The sequence below is a fragment of the Cygnus atratus genome, chromosome 5 (assembly GCF_013377495.2).
Source record: "Cygnus atratus isolate AKBS03 ecotype Queensland, Australia chromosome 5, CAtr_DNAZoo_HiC_assembly, whole genome shotgun sequence".
Classification (NCBI taxonomy): Eukaryota; Metazoa; Chordata; class Aves; order Anseriformes; family Anatidae; genus Cygnus; species Cygnus atratus.
Window position 1 is genome coordinate 53,001,432 of NC_066366.1, and position 16,601 is coordinate 53,018,032.

Consider the following 16,601-nt stretch of genomic DNA (forward strand, 5'->3'; position numbering starts at 1 on the left):
TGCTCTGATCTTTAGAGGAGGTAAAACAGTAGAGGGCTGGGGTGGGGGAAATAGAGACCCTAACACTGAGTCCTGCCCAACTGCTGCTGTGGAAGGGATTCCTGTCTTGGTCCAGCTGCTGCTGCTTGTTCCTCTCCGCTTCCCAGGGAGTGGAACAAAGTGAAAAGCATAGCCCAGCTCACTCTTAATGTGCTCCCCTCCCTTGCTAGGAAGCACTAATTTAGAAAAAAGTGGTTTGAACTAATGAAAAGCCACAATAATTTGTCTCTTACCTCGTATATGCTCTGGGCGGGTTTCTCTTTACTAGATAATCCTGCTACTGTTTTGGCTGATGGTGCTCAGTCAGAGAGAGGTGGTTGTCTGAGGGGTGCCATAAGACATGCAACAGGCTCCTGTTAGGTATCTTTGCTGAAAGCATGGTTGAAGAGGAAGATTTAAACCTTTGGGAAACCCCTTGTTAGGGATTGTGGGGAATATAATCTATTCATACATGTGATTTGGAAGCATACATTTTTTGACAAGCGAACAGAGAGCTAACCTGCACTTTTTCATTAGCTTTACTCTGTGGAATGTTAAAACTAATTTGAACCACTGCATAAATGATTTTGAGTGTGGATACAAAGTTAGCTTGCTAGTGCTCAAATTTTGACCTACTCTTGGCACTTTCTGTAGTCTGCAGGTGCTGGATAATAAGTTTTCTCTTTACATCTTTCCCTTCTTGGGAGAATCCAAAAGTCCAGAAGCATAGAGTAGTATTCGAAGATTTGAAATGTGACATGGAAAGTAGATATTACAGATTAGTCTGATGTTGGTGTGGCCTATCTGCTGTCTTATGATGGGACAAAAGCAGTATGTTAGTTTGTTGCACCAGGTACTCTACGAAACTCCTATGTAGGGTCTTTAATACATCGAATTTTGATTAAAAACAGTTATATTGTGGTCAGCTTTCTACTTGATACATATCTCTGAAATATTTGTCATAAAATATGTGCTTTTACAAGTCCTGCTATAAAACTCACTCCCCTTTTTTATTAGCACTGTTAAGAGAACCAGTTCAACTGAGCGTGTGTCCCCGGGAGGCCGGAGGGAAAGCTATGGAGATTCCAAAGGGAGTCGCAACCGCACTGGATCCACCAGCAGCTCATCTAGTGGTAAAAAGAACAGCGAAAGGTAATGGTACTTAAACGGCTGTCTCTTTTCTCTGCCTTCTGCCCTAACAATGACACTTGTTTGTTCAGTTCAGCTAATATTGAAAATTTCAGGTTAAATCTCCGACAGTTGGACAAAAATACATATTTTTAAAAACACTTTAAAGCATTTTTTTCAAATTTAGGTGAAATTTATTTGCCTTGGTTCCAGACTATCAATTATGTGAGTACATAGAGTTCCCCCCTGAAAAGTTCGTAATTGTTAAGCATGCTTTTTTTTCCATTATCTCAGTGGTTTCCCTTAGCCTGGTAAGTGCTGCGAGTTACTGGCTGTTGGCTAAGCACCAGGCAGCCACTTGCTCACTGCCCCCCCCCAGTGGTATGGGAGGAGATAATAGGAAGAGAAAAATGAGGAAAAACTCATGGGTCAAGATAATGGTGGTTTAATAGGTGAAGGAAAGAGTAAGAAAAAAAAAAAAAGCAAAGACAGAAATGAAAATAAGTGATGCAAAAGCAATCACTCACCACCTCACGCATGTAGAATGGCACCCAGCTAACCTTCAAGCAATAATTACTTCAGTCAGAGTAATGAGAAAGAGGGAGAGGCTTGCATGCAGGCATTATCCAAAGTAGCAGAATAAAGCGACGCATACCTCTGAGAAGCACCAGAGATACTCTGTACTGCCAGCAGTCAATGGAAAGGAGAATGTGTTGTCCAGGAGTTGCAGACTAGGATGGTCTTGAAGAAATGCATGATTCATTGTTTGTGGTGAAGTCACTGTATTGGCCAATTGGCTCTTTTCCGTATTTCCTAGACAGGCTTTAGTCGTGGCCATTTCACTTGATCTCTGCCCTGTTCCAGTTTCCTATGTAAAAAGTGGTGGTGATGATGCGGTTTCGCAATATCCCAGATGATGTGACCATAGAGACACACTGTTAATGAAGATCACATAATACTGTAATTCACCTGCTCTGTCTGTGCATCGTTGCCTTCATATGAGTCATTGGGTTGCTCATGAGCCAATGGTGTGGCACAAAACTTCTGCCTTTAATCCCTTTGGCATCTTCCCTTCATGTGGGGATTGACTGTTGCTGTGAACTAATGGGCAGCCTAAGTTTGGGTGATTGAATTACTACTAGTTTGTTTCCTGCCTTAAGTTTTCAGCTATGAAGCAAGCCTGCGAGTATGCAAAGTTTAAGAGACTTTGTTGGAGGCTTAGCTAATTATGCAAATAGTGGAAAAATTAAGAATACCGTCAGAGAAAAGATTATAAAATTGTATCCAAGGAAGATGTAATTATTTATATAAACTAAACATTTACCCAGTGTAAGATCCACTTGGCATTGTGCATCTATGCAAGTGCTTTTATAAACTGTCAGAATTCTACAAGACTGGGCGTTCTGTTACATTTGGAAATTTGACTTTATTTCAAAGTATGATTATTTTAAATTTTTTGGGGGTAAAATAATTATAAACAACAGATAACTTTTTGGGGGAGGGAAGTGTGTTTTGAAGAGATGAGAATGCCGCAATGGTACTGAATAGGTGTGGTTTTGTATTTGTTTATAAGTATTTTGTATTAGACTTTAAATTTCCCAAAAGTACGATATATAATTGAAAAAAAAAAAACAACACAACCACGCTGTAGCAATTAACTGTAAATAATACCTAAATACTACTGTTTACATGAAAATCAATCTTTTATTGGATTACTTAGGAGTGATATCTCTTTCTGCATGTGCCAACTTGGACAAAGCCGTTACTAAATATTTCACAACCTTCTAGCACAGAAATTGTATATCTGGACGTATCTGATAGAATACCACTAAAGGGGGGAAAAGAAAAAAAAAAAAAAAGCTATCAACACTCTCAGGAGCAAATGAGCCTGAAGACAACATTTGGGGTGGGGAGGATGACGACAAAACAAAACCAGAAAAACAAATAAAAAAAAAAAACCAACCACCAGTGGAGGGGCTGCTGAGATGGTAAAAGTTTGCTGTTAGTTTCCACTGGAAATTCTATGAATTGTTGCAACATTGCATAACTTTATGCTGCTAGATTATCTCAGTGAATTTATTAACAAGGAGCTGCTTTTTTCTGTGTTGATCTTGCAAAGCTAATTGCATTTTCTAAGACTGAATTTTTACTTTTGAATTTTGCATTCCCTCTGTATACATATCCAGTTATAGCAACAGTCCTTACATTGTGACCTCATTCATTCAGGAAACCCCACCTTTTATAAATAAAACAAATATCGCGTAGAAACTTTTTGTTAAAAAAACTTAAATTTGTATAATTAGATGGAAAGACTCTTGTTTCTGGAATATGAGCAGGAAGTACACCTGCCAATGGTGAATTTTCATTACTTTTCCGAATTATTATAGTTTCTCAATAACATATTAATGAATATACGCTAATCCAGCAGTGTCCTTTCTCTGTGTATTTTATTTTGTACAAAAAATTTCATTAGATCAAGTTCCCAAAATTTAGAATTTGATCTGTATTGTGAAATGGAAGATACATAAAAAATTACACTCTTTTGCAAGATCTCTTTTTTAAAGACATCCCTGACTTCTTGCTTCATGCATAAGGTGCTAATTATCTGAAATCAGTTTAATATTAAAGCTACTAAAGAAATGAGATGAGAATATTAATGGGGTAGTTGACTATCTCAGTGAAGAAAGGATATGACTTCTAGCAGCTACGTAGTGTGGTACTGTACATTTTAAAAGATTAATTCCAAAATAGCTGAGAGAGAAGAGCATTGATGTAAATAATGGTTATTGACAGACTTGTTTTGTTTCTGGTTTAAGGTTGATCAAGGTGCTCCCGACACAATTTAAATTTTTTCATACTAATCTAACAGAAACCTGATGGTTGTGTAATTCTGCAGGTGTTGGGCCACAGATGGTTGAGCAACAGCATTGATTAGAAATCACTTAATTTGGAGTCAAGGAGGAGGCTCCATGTACAAGTGACGCAATCCTTAAGTAATGTGCAAGTTTCCAAAGGAACTAATTGGGAGCGCATGTCACATTGCGTTAGCTGGAGCTAGTGATGTTGATGCCACTATTAGAGCAATAATTGTATGGTTAGAGAATTTTCCCAGGAGTTAGAAGACCTGACTTATATCACATGCAGCCTCAGGGTGTTCAAAACCAAAGCTCACTACTCCTTGAAGAGTGTCCTTATCCCGTGGAAGAGTCTGGGTAAAGACTTCCTCATGCTTCCTGTTGAGGCTGGGCAACTGTGCAGAATATAAGGCAAGAGTCACGGGACTAGAAGAAAAATGAGTGTGATTCTGTATGCCGGGGGTAAGGCCGTCCTCCTAAAACTAGCTGTATATGTGAAAGAGTGAGGAAGGTGGTATTACGTAAACTACTCATAGAATTATTGTGGGTTTTTTTGTACTATGTCTGGTCTCTAGGTGAAGCTTCAAGCAGAATGCATGTCAGGAATATAAAAAGGCAATCATGAAATTACTGTGTTTCAAACTAGTTGTATGCAAAACCATAATGCTATAGAAAGAGATTATAAGAAGCTTTAATAATTAGTAGGGAAGTGTCTGTAATCTGCCACGCTACTATGTGGTGTCCCAATTCCCTATCATCGAGCAAGGGGCAAGCCCTTTTTAAGGGTTAGCTAAGTAGGAAGTGATTCAAGTTCATGACAAGGAAAAGGAGTAGTCAGAGCTCTGAGCTGCGTGTCTGGTTAGGGTTTTCATAATTAAAAAGTACACATGGTTTGCTCTATCACTGTCGTGAATCAGCCTTTCACATTAGCTTGAGTAAGTCAGCATGGACTATTCAGAGCTAGGGATTCCTGTCAAATATTGTAGCACTTGTGACTAATGCTGCATCCCATAAAGGTTTTATTTTCTATAAATATCTTCCTAAGAAAAAAAAATGTTAATCTTGGTGTTAACAATGGCAACACATCTTTCTACTTCTGTAGATTGGCTGTGTATAGGCCAGCTTGGTGCATGAATTTTGATGCATGATTAATACCAAGGCCCATATTACGAGAAGTTGCTATATCCATGGGAACAGATTTTTTTAGTTTGGTTCGTTATATCATTAAGTAAATGTATCATTCTTGATTTATCAATGTCAAGTCAAAGGAAAAGGAAAAATACTCCAAAATTATTTGCTGTGAATTCTTTTGTAGAGAGAGAGAATCATTTACACTTAAAAAAAAAAAAAAAATCTGTGCAAAAATAAGCAGGTTTAATTTCTTCTTCTTTTTAACCTGCTCTTTATCTGTCCACTGCAGTCTAGGATCTGATGTGGAGATGGCATTTCAAAGCTCTGTGAATGCTTCATCCTTCTCATGCATTTCCCCACTAAAGTAAAGAGACGTTTCAACCCTTTTGGGGACCACTCTAAGAACCATACAGTAGTAATCTGATATTTCAAAAATTTTACTGAATACAAAGAAAATGGAACTGGTAGGAAAACAAATGTTTCATGTCCCCTTTATGTTTTGTCAGAAACAACATTTCTCAAGCTTAGTTATAGACGGGCAAAGGATAAAGAAAACAAACTACTGGCATTTCTTGGAAGAGTTTTTTTTTTTTTTTTTTTTTTTTTTTTTGTGAGGTAGTACTATCCACGTGGTTACTCACCTTTTCTCTCTCTTCTCCACGTTTCATGTATTTTCCCCTCAAGTTTTCCCAAATGGTTTTCTGAGGACAAAAAGACAAACTGATTTTAGCTTGTCTTCCAGGCACTACATTGAGAAAGAAGATGCTTTAATAATGATGGGTGTATTTCCTGGGTTTTATCAAATACTGTCATTCACCTGGAACCCATTGGGCAGTTCTGTGTCTTATGTTAACTCTTTGGAAAAGCACCATTCAAACTTTGTTTTGCTCCTTAAATCACAGAGCAGGAGAAGAGGATCTGGCAGTAGGAGAAAATCCCTAGTTGTGAGAACGGAAGGAGAATTGAATGATAAAAAAAGGTGTTGGTATCTGTCATCAAGGAGCCACGCTGAATGCTGTTTATATTTTTGTCTGGTTAGGGATTTACATTGTAAATAACTCAAATTTATTTATTTAATATTTTCCATGTTTTTATTTTTTATTATATTTATGGCTCTACATGTGGAGACTGTATAAGCTTTGTAACACGGAAATTTCTTCATTATTTTCACAGCAAACCCAAGGAACCAATGTTCAGTGCAGGTAAGAACTTTTGAAATTTTAAAACAGAAAACTGTGATAACATAATGGATTTTATCTGTGAACGTCCAGGAAATGGTGTTGGGCCTCTAAGCATGATACGTACAGGCTACTAATGATTTTTTTAAAAGAAAAGTTGAGCAGTTTGCTCCAGTTTTTGTTGGCCCAATAGGTTTATTTTACAGTTCGGATTCTTTGTAAGAAGACAGAAGAAAAAGGCCGTGACTTACACCAAATATGTCTTTCCTTTCAAAGCAGTATTAAAGTTTTGTTAATTAAAGCATTTGCTACATTCCAGCTATGACACTGTCATGTTAACTTAGTTATTAACTGTACTTGATTGCTCCCTTTTAAGAATTCCACATCTGTCCCAATGCCTTCTAATAATATTTATCAAATCACAAATAAAGATGGTGTTTTGTAGCTAAGCTTGGAAATCTATCTTTAATTTGAAAATCACATTTTTTTCCTCCTTATTTATTGTCTACATAACAAGATTTCAAAAACAAAATAGGAGGTATAAGTGAAAGAATTCGTTCTTGTCCTCGATGAAGATACAAAACTAAATAGTATAGATAAGTTATTTTTGTCCTGAAAAAAAAACAGAATTAAAATAAAACCTTCCTTATAAAAAAGGAAGGGGAAAAAACTGTTGACTTGTCAAATTTATCATATTCTCGTTTATAGTTCTGTAACAGTAAGCATATAATAAGCTGAAGGAGAAAATCCCTTGTTTATCAAGCTGATTGATCAGCATCCAACAAAGCTCTTAAACTGTACTTCAAGATTTAGTGTAGCTGATTTTGAACTCAGTAATATATAAAACTAAGGGCTTAAATCTTTTGTGACAATACAATCATAATCCACCTCCCTTTCTTGAAAACAGTTGTTTTAAAAAAGAGAAAGTTTCTGATTCACACAGAATATATAATTGTATTACATTTCATCTTCTCTTGCACCATGTAAGCAAAGGTGTTTGGAATAATTTTTCTTCTGACGCTTTCCCAGTAGATAAAAATCAGTAATTAAATATGTGTCACTACTTCTATTCTTCTCAGATGGACAAAATTCCTACTGAAATTAATGATTTCTAAAAGTTATACGTGATATTTTAGTTACTTTTAGCATGCAGTTGAATAATGAAGCGTCAATTGGTATTTTAATGATAGAGGAACTAAACAGAGCCACTAGCTGGAGGAAAAAGGGTTTTGACTTTAATTAGCCAACCTACTGAATGGAGTATGGGTCAGGGTTTTACAAGAAACAGGGTAGCCTCCAACAGAATAACACTGGACAGCCCATAGAGCAGGTATTTAGTGAGACTGTTGTACTCAAACACATCTTTATCTAGCCCTTCTGTCTCTGTCTCTGTAATCACAAGGGAAGCGCCGTGTGACACACTGCAAAGGTAGGCTTCACTTCCAAAACCTCATAGCTCTCGAAGCAAAATGGTGCTAGCGTGATAAAAGCTTGATGTCTGAACAGCTATTTTGTTACTTGCATGCATTTTGCAATGTTAAAACGTTTCTGGTTCTTTGAGTAGAACAAAAATATTACACCATCTATTATACAATTCACTAAATTATAACCCTCAGGTACACTTTAAAAAAGGAATGGGTTATAATTCAGTCATGTGGATTTTTTTCAGGAGAATTTGAATTAGAAAAAATTATGTTGAGAGAGCTATATGGCAACACGTGGATGTTCACTGTGTTTGAAATGGTGTTCTGCACTTTTGCTGGAATTCATATAGAATTTGCCCCTTTGTTGGCTGTTTTGCTGGTAGCCTAACATGATTATAGAAGCCTTGGTATTTCCCTTGCTTTTTCATATTGAGTAGAGCGTAGATTATTCTAAATGCTGGGTAAGCAGATCTAGGCGTACAACTAATTTATCAGTGCTTTTTGCTCAATGTCATATTGCAGAGTTAAATTTGGTAAATATACCATATTGTTTTCTAAAGCTGTAGCAAATTTGCAGTATAAATATGCACATTTTTGATGCATGTTTATGTCTGTGATATAATCACAGATCACAGATTTGTCTTGCTTTTTAGAGATAGTTTATTCCTAACAGTTTTTCCACTAATCAGCATCTCTCAGCTTTGCAACAGATATAAAATTCTACAAAAAAAAAAATGTTCTTGAGGCAAAGTTTTTTAAAGAATTTCTACCTCTGTGTATTCATTGTCAATTTTATGCCTGTGATCAGTAGTGTCTGCTTTGCAGATCCTACGAACATTCATGTTAAGAGCTTCTTAATAGCTGTTATTTTTTACTGTTATTTTCAACAACAATTTCAGAATTTACAAACTTGCAGATGTAAAAGATACATTTGTTTAGAAGTTTCACCATTGGTCTGTCTTTGTAGTCTGATTGTCTGTCTTTACAACTGTATCTTCACATACTGAACTTTGCTGTCTTAAAAATTTAGTTATAATAATAAAAGAAAAGGGTTGTAGATTGGTTAGGAACATAATAAGTTTATATTACTATCAAAAATCAGAACAAATGTAATTAATATTACGAAACTTAGAAATAACTACACAGTGTAGATTTCTGTGCCTTGCCTAGTCATACTAAATTCCTCTTTATAGTTAGTAGAGAGATACAGGCGTACTGAAAGCATAATTTATATACTTTGGGTTTGGACACCTGCTTTAAAGTGTGATTAATTCCTGTAAAAGTACCTGTTTCTTCCTATTTACTCTAAAAAGGAGTTCTGAGTGGCTAGGTCAAATGTGGGTAGTTCCACTCTATATGACTTGATGCAAGTTATATGAGTCCCACGACGTTTCAAGTAAGAAAAGCAGCTCAGTGAATTAAACTTTCATTCATTCCCAGCCTTTGATAAGCACAGTCAAGAGTTGTCACTGCTGAAAATCTATTAACTTCCAGTGCATCAGTATAGTAGCATTGGCATGTGTTTCAAGCTCATTAAATAGATGCTGCATGCGCATACAAATAGTGCTGTTATGCTCTGCTATTTAATGCTCTACCCTCTGTAGTTTATTTTGCAATACAGATCTATCAGAGTAGATTTTTAAAAACAATTCCAGTATTCTGGCAATTTTAACATTCATCTTGAGCTCCAACCATCTGTCACCATCATTATTCTGTTGTTTTTTGTGTGTATTTTTTTTGTTCTAATTTTTTAGCATTGTTTTCTGTTGCTGTCGTTATATCTCTGAATTCTGTAAATTGGAGGGTTTTTGGAGAGCCATATCTGTAATGTTACTGTGACAGGTGAAGTAGATCTTTCCCAAATGAATTAGTGTAAAGGCAGAATACACGTGTCTAGGTAATAAAACATAGCTATATTTATTTGTTCAACCAATAATTTTTATTCATTTAATCAGGATTTTTAATGTATGCATTTCCAATTAAAATAAAGCCTTAGTTTTCAAACTAAAAACTAATGGTATACTTGTAATGATACTTAACAATTCATAGCATAATTTTAACAGTCCTAAAATGTATATTTTTTTTCATTTACATGATTTTATTACTTTTGCCCTTCCATTTCCTTTGTGCCCGTGATTATTCTGTCTAGTAACTCTACAGATGTCACTGACTCCAAAACTGCTTGATTCGCATGAGAACAAGGCTGAATTCCTTGATCTGCCGATGGAGCAGCAAGAGCCAGCACGTTCTGAATCTGGACAAACTTCACCCGAAGTTCACAGGACACCCACTTTGGCCTTGCCAGTTCCCAAAAGTCCTAGTCAGACCTTCATGGCATTTCCCAGATCTCCTAGTTTTATAAGCCCCATGAAGTCCCCAAGTCAGTACTTCCAGATCTGTTATTAATCCCTGCTTCTCCTCCCCCAAAAATATTTCTTCCAAGTTCAACACATTATTTTTAGTATTTTCTTCTAGAAACGTTTACTTCTGTCAGCCAATACGGTTTTTGTAGCTTCTCTCCTGTATGTCATTTTCCTTTCTATAACGTGCTGTCAATGTTGTCATTCCTTTTCAATGTTTAGTAATTCTTAACACATCTTTTTTTGCATGTACATCAGCATGATTCTTTTTACTAATTGTTCATGTTCCTTATTTCAAATGTATCTCTAACACTGTATCAAGTGTAAAGGATATCTTTACACTGATATGCAAAGAATGCGACTGAGTGTTGGAAAATACTTTAGATGCTGATGCTCCACTGTAAATACTGGTTAAAAAATAAAATTAATTTTAAGTGGCATTTCTGTGTTAATTGTAATCTTTGATGTTTTCCACTTCATTTTTAATATTTAAAAATGTAATATGCAACATTCATTTTACAAAAATAAGTTTCAATTTCAATCCTTTCAGTTTTTTAGTTTTTCATGACATTGTTTAGTTCTAAGTCTTCTGCTCAAAACATTGAGAGGAAAAAGGGACTTTATTAAAAATAAAAAAAAAAGAAGAAAATAATTTTGCCTAGTGACTGTGATTTAGGGAAAAATAAGCTGCTTATTTTATATGTTTGTGATTGCATGTCATTTTGTAATTGTAATGCACCAAACTAAGTGGGAAGGGATTGAGGAGCACTGGAGTTCTTCACCGATGTTTTTTTTTTGTAACTCTAAACTGTTCTGACCTTTTATAGAGGAAGGATACGTAAAAATGTTTCTTCGTGGACGTCCTGTTACCATGTACATGCCCAAAGATCAAGTGGAATCTTACAATTTGGAAGCAAAAGTAGAGCTACCAGCCAAGAGGCTTAAACTGGAATGGGTGTATCCTTTTGGTGTTGGAGGACTACTTGGAAATTGGTCATTTCTTAAAGGTCTGTTTAAAATATGTTTTAGAGGTAGAGTATAGCAAGAAACAGGGCTTGTTTCATTAGTGATGTGTGAAGCGACATTCCATTCAAACAGGTGTTCATTTCTTGAGGCTGCACTTTGTGAAGTACAGGGTGGCAGCTGAAGATTTTGCTTAAATGTTGCCTGAAGGTTGCGCTTGAAGCATGCTAATTAGCTAAAGATTAAATGAGGCATATTGTAAAAATGTAGTGACCTGTGATTATTAATTATAGTGTGCATAAAACAAGCTCAGGGTTTTTTGCTGATTCTAAGCAGTAATTTATCATTTTAAACTGTATTTTGTAAAGAGTGCACCATTGTCTTATATAGGAGTTGCTGTAACCAACTTCAGTACTTGAATAAGACCTGAATTGAATACCATATTGCAATTGATAGATACTTAGCAATGAAATTCATAAGATACATACATATACATATATAAACCATAATACTTAGATTTGAAACTGTGCTTAAGCAGTGTAAATGCCAAACAACCAGAATTTTCCATTAATATCTGAGTAGACATAAATACAGAGTTCTGACTTGAAAAACCTCCAGTATTTCATCACATACAGAAATTTTCATGTCTCAGTTTAATTCGTAATAAGAAAATCCATCCTTGATTGGAAAAAAAATGACCTTTCATTTGTGTTTAATGTCAGTATATGTAATAGATGATTCAAGATAAACTATAAACATAAAAAGATCTGAGTCTATTTGTAATATCCACTATGTTTAGAGAGATGAAGTCTTCACAAGGACCTCTATTTTAAGCAAATACTTTTTTGGTCCCAAGCATTGCAAATAGGAAGTTGCTTTGTCTTCATAAAAAAGAAGGCAGGCTGCAAATATTCTTTTTCTAAGTTGTATAAATAGAACTGTGTGTGGTTTCAGAATGCACACAGAGTTTCCAAAAGTCCCATTGTATTCACTAGAGATTAATGACAGATTTAGTAACCATTCTTATTATTCCTATTGCAGCTGAGCTTGTGGGTTCAACCCCACTCTGCTGGAACTGCAGAGACGATGCATACAGAAATAACCAAAGATGAATTAAAACAAAAACCAAAAAATAAAAAAGCCAAGGCATCACAAAGTTATAAAATGGTTGAGATTTCAGTGATAAATACTGCTTGCAGCATTCTACCATCTAATCATTGTGCAGGTTCTCACCGTATATCACAACAGAACTGAATGATGTCTTTTCAGGTTTGTAAGGTCCCCCGTGAAGAAGGGCATAAGAATGATGCGAGAGAAAGTGTTAAGATGCTTGCTGAAACAATAACAGCAAAAAGCATAAAACGGATTGTCATTAGCAGTGACATGAAGTTAATATTTCAGACTGTTATAAGAAACGATAATTAGATTTAAGTCGTGATTTCAGTTTCATTAATTTCTCACTTAAGCTTACTTAATTCTCCATCTGGCAAATAGTCATTTATTTTTAGTTTGAATATTCATATGTCTTCTCAGGTGTGCATCTGTGTACCTAGCAAAATCCCATGTACAAATGTTTTCTATTAATAGAAAAGGTATGAGTAAATAAAATGCTTCAACTAACTATAAATGGTTACTGACGAGGAAGCATATGTTCCTAAAAATACTGTGCTAATTTGTTTCCATTTTTTTTCTTTGAATTAAACCAAATCATTATATGCATACTTAAAAGTTATGTCTAGGTGCCTACAAGTCTAGGTACCTACAGGACTCAAAGAGGAATAAATTAATAAGTAAAATAGTGTCCAGTTTAGAGACTATAATGATGAGAAGATAAAGTGGGGGCAGGAGTGTAAGATAATTTGAGGAAAAAGAGAGAAAAAAACCACACCAATACTGCCGGCATTCATTCCAGTTAAATTGGAGAAGCTGAGTTGTTTGCTTGCAGGATATCAGAACTGGAGTAGGAGAAAACATCTTTGTAGTAGACCAATCAACCTGGCTGTGGGATTATAGCCAGAAATGCTTTATAATGTAAAAATGGGCATAGAGAAACAAGATACTGGAGGTGAGATGGAGAGATGGAAAGGGCAAAGCAGACTATGATGAGAAACAGAAGCAAGAAAATCTAATCTATGTAGCTGAAACATAAAGGGGTTTTACAATCTTATTAGTAGTTGTCTGAGTAAGTCAAAAAACGCTTCAGACTATCAGATATATTCAGACATGAAGAAACAGAAATGCTGAATAATGAAGTGTGAGGCAGGGCTGGAGCGGAGTGGGCAATCTGAGCGAGGCATCGGCACTGGAGACACCAGGGAGGGAGCTGTGATCTGCAAAGACCCATTTGAGACTAGCTCATTTGGCAAGCAGATTTGACACAAAGGCTGCAGGCTGAATGAAAGGAAAAGGTCAAGATAACGTTCGCTGAAGTCCCAACTCACCAAATCAAAGTTGGAGCCACCAAATCAGAGGGTGGGAAACTGTGAGGAGAAGGAGAGATCAACCGCAGGAGTTTAAATTTGAGAATAAAAGACTGCTAGAGAAAAACTGAGTATTTGACAACAGCAGTCATGCATAGGACTGAATGCAGCATTGTTCCCAACAGGAAGAATGGTGGAAAAAGGAGATTTTCCTGAAAGAATGCGATCTCTTCCATTTAATGGCTATATTTTATGCCCAGAGATTTCTTCCTCATGTATGTCTTTTTTTTTCCAATTTTTTTACACTAACTTAAACTGCTAGTTCATTATCAACTTGTTTATATTTTGTTAAACTTAGGGGAGTTTTGTTTACTTCAGTTGGTGATGGTATCTGGCTTTATAAAGAAAAATGAATTTGAACAAGTAAAGCATCCTGCAATCTAAAGTAACTCTTATCTTTACGGACAGATTAGAAATTGATAATAAATATTTTATAATTTCAATATTCTATGATTAGAAATTGATAGTAAATATTTTATAACCTAAATATTTGTTGTTTTCACTTCTTCAGGTTTGAATATGTCAAATTTTAAGGAACTTTGGCAGAAAAATTCCAGTTTGGGAGCTTAAAAACTCTGTTTTGAATGTATATTTTGATGTTTGGGTATGCAGCACTACTTCTATTATATTTAATAAGACAAAAAAAACAAACCCAGCAAGCTGTTATTTAAATTCCTGTTTCAGGAATAACAGAACATGATCACACAGTAAGGACCTATAGTTAACATGGGTGTTTTAGTTCGGCTGCGTTTTCATTGGCTGTGGAGAACAGTGCACAAATGTAGTTTTAATATTAGATATTTGGTGTTTCAGGACATTTCTATGTATCTCTCACAGCCAGTTTCTCCATATTGACTGAGTTAGAACACTGCTGTTTTGCCAAGATTCCGTGATATTGTTCCTCTCTGTTCCCATAAAAAGGGAAAGCCAAAATAGTTGTAGTCCCTAATGACTCTTCATAAGAATAAAACTACATGATTTGGCTGAATTAACGTTCAGTCTAAATGAAAATTATTTCTGGATTAATTCCAGTTAGTTCATTGGATTAATTTTAGATTAGCGTTGATATGACTAGCATAAAAATCTGGGCCACTGCCTTTTAAATGCTACAAAAATAACATATGATGCAACCCTTCTACGTTTTTTTATGCATCTGATTGGTAATAACCAGAATAATGAAATCAATCAACCTGAACAAAGGATAATGCAATCAATCCTAATGCAATGCAGAGAGATGTACTGAAGGACTTATTAATGTTTTCATCAAGTCCAAATTTTTATTTTAATTGGTCAATCAGTGTAAATAGTAAATACACTTGGGACAAAATTAATGTTTCCTTAGTCTGGCATTTAGAGAAATTCAGAAGATGCTGAGGGGATAGTATGCCTACAAAATCCTGTCTCTGTCTATTTTACCATGTATTTTCTGTATGATATGTAGGTTTTCAGGCACTCAGATGGTGAAACACTTTAGCTCTCCCTACTGTAGGAAGGGAGGGAGTTCTGAAGGGTCTCAAGTGATAACGCTGCGCTCAAGCCAAGGGATGTTGCCTATCAGGAAATACATGACAGAAAGTCTGTTTCATTTTTCCTTATTTTTAATGTTCTAAATTCATATATAATGTTGTTGCATCTTGACAAACGTGCTAGCTATGGATATCGGGGTCGGGACTGTCGCAGTAACCTATATCTTCTTCCAACGGGCGAAACTGTGTATTTTATTGCATCTGTAGTCGTGTTATTCAATGTTGAAGAACAACTTCAGAGACATTACACTGGTCATAACGATGATGTGAAGTGGTAAGTCACCCACTGTACTTTTATTTTTCTCTCATAAAATAGTATTTGATTGGTAATACTTTGTTCTTTTCTCCTAACAGTTTTGAAAATTTCATATAATCTAACCTGGCGTAGGTTGGTTCCTTGAGCCTGACAATGCGTTTACACAAACTGATTGTGTAAAGGTCTGATTGTAGTCATGGTAAGGATGTCTCTTACAGCTCTAATCTAGTCAGCAAGAAGCAACTGCTGTGAAGATGTGGTCGCACAGACTTGAGGATATCCAAATATGTCCCTCAGCAGAGCCTGACTTTGCTTGCAAAACCTGCTTTGAAGTCTGTGTTCCTGTATGTGCTGTGCTACTTTGGTGGTGTCTATATGCCATTGCTGTATAGATGTTCTCCAAGTTACCACTTTTCTCTCTGTCTTAGTTGCTAACAATTCCTACTTGTATTTACTCAAGAAAACTTATTTTCCATGATACACTTTTTTACATTGAGAATACAAAAACGTAGAGAAATCTGTCTGTAGATCTGCTAGGTTTTGTTGCTCTGTTTTCACTCACCATCCTTGTTGAAGTAGGATTGAATTATTCATCTTATCTGTGTCTGGTCCTTTAGGCTCAGTTTAATCAGTAAAACAGTTTTAATCTCATCTGCAGTCTCCCTGGTAGTCTTCGAGCATGTGTACATCATGGCAAATATCCTGCAAACTAGCCCTGAGCAGTCTGGTTTGTCTGCTGTCATTCAGACATGCCAGCTTGAGCTTCAAAGTGATTTTGCTGTGTTTAAGCTTAGAGGATATTAGATATCAGGAAATATCAGTAACATTGAATTGAAATGCAAATAAACATATGGTTTATCTTGACTCTATCTGTCAATACTACTTGCTGAGTGTAGCTGAAAAAGAGCACCCGGATTATCTGATTGGCCCTAATGTGTGAACTGAGTTTGACATCCTTTCTTTGAGTTAAGGTTTATGAAACACCTGTTGTCACTGAAAGCCAAAAATAGAACTGATAATCAAATCTTTGCATTGTATGTTTCATAAAACTGAATTATTTGTGTAATCTACCTCTTTTACAAGGAGATCTTAACTTGGACCTCTTCCATCTTATTTCCTTAAAATTTTCTAATTCTTCAGACATTTCAAATCTTTGTTTTATTAGAAAGAGGATACATTTCTGCATCATAAAGCTGAATGAATTATTGCCACAGTTCATTTTTTCAGGGTACTTCGCCTCTAGAACTGTATGCAAAGCAGATGCAGTGAAAAAAGAATTAAG

General features: G+C 35.7%; 1 protein-coding gene across 5 annotated transcripts in view; it reads left to right on the top strand.

Annotated features, from left to right (window-relative positions):
• The window catches only part of EML1 (EMAP like 1), a 122,375-nt gene that overhangs the window by 83,427 nt on the left and 22,347 nt on the right, over positions 1-16,601 (top strand). For all 5 annotated transcript variants that reach the window (XM_035566831.1, XM_050711098.1, XM_035566830.2 and 2 more), the window contains 4 exons: positions 1,036-1,170; positions 6,306-6,334; positions 10,922-11,051; positions 15,188-15,337. In XM_035566831.1, coding sequence (XP_035422724.1) covers positions 1,036-1,170; positions 6,306-6,334; positions 10,922-11,051; positions 15,188-15,337 — 444 coding nt within the window. The remainder of the gene's footprint in view (positions 1-1,035; positions 1,171-6,305; positions 6,335-10,921; positions 11,052-15,187; positions 15,338-16,601) is intronic.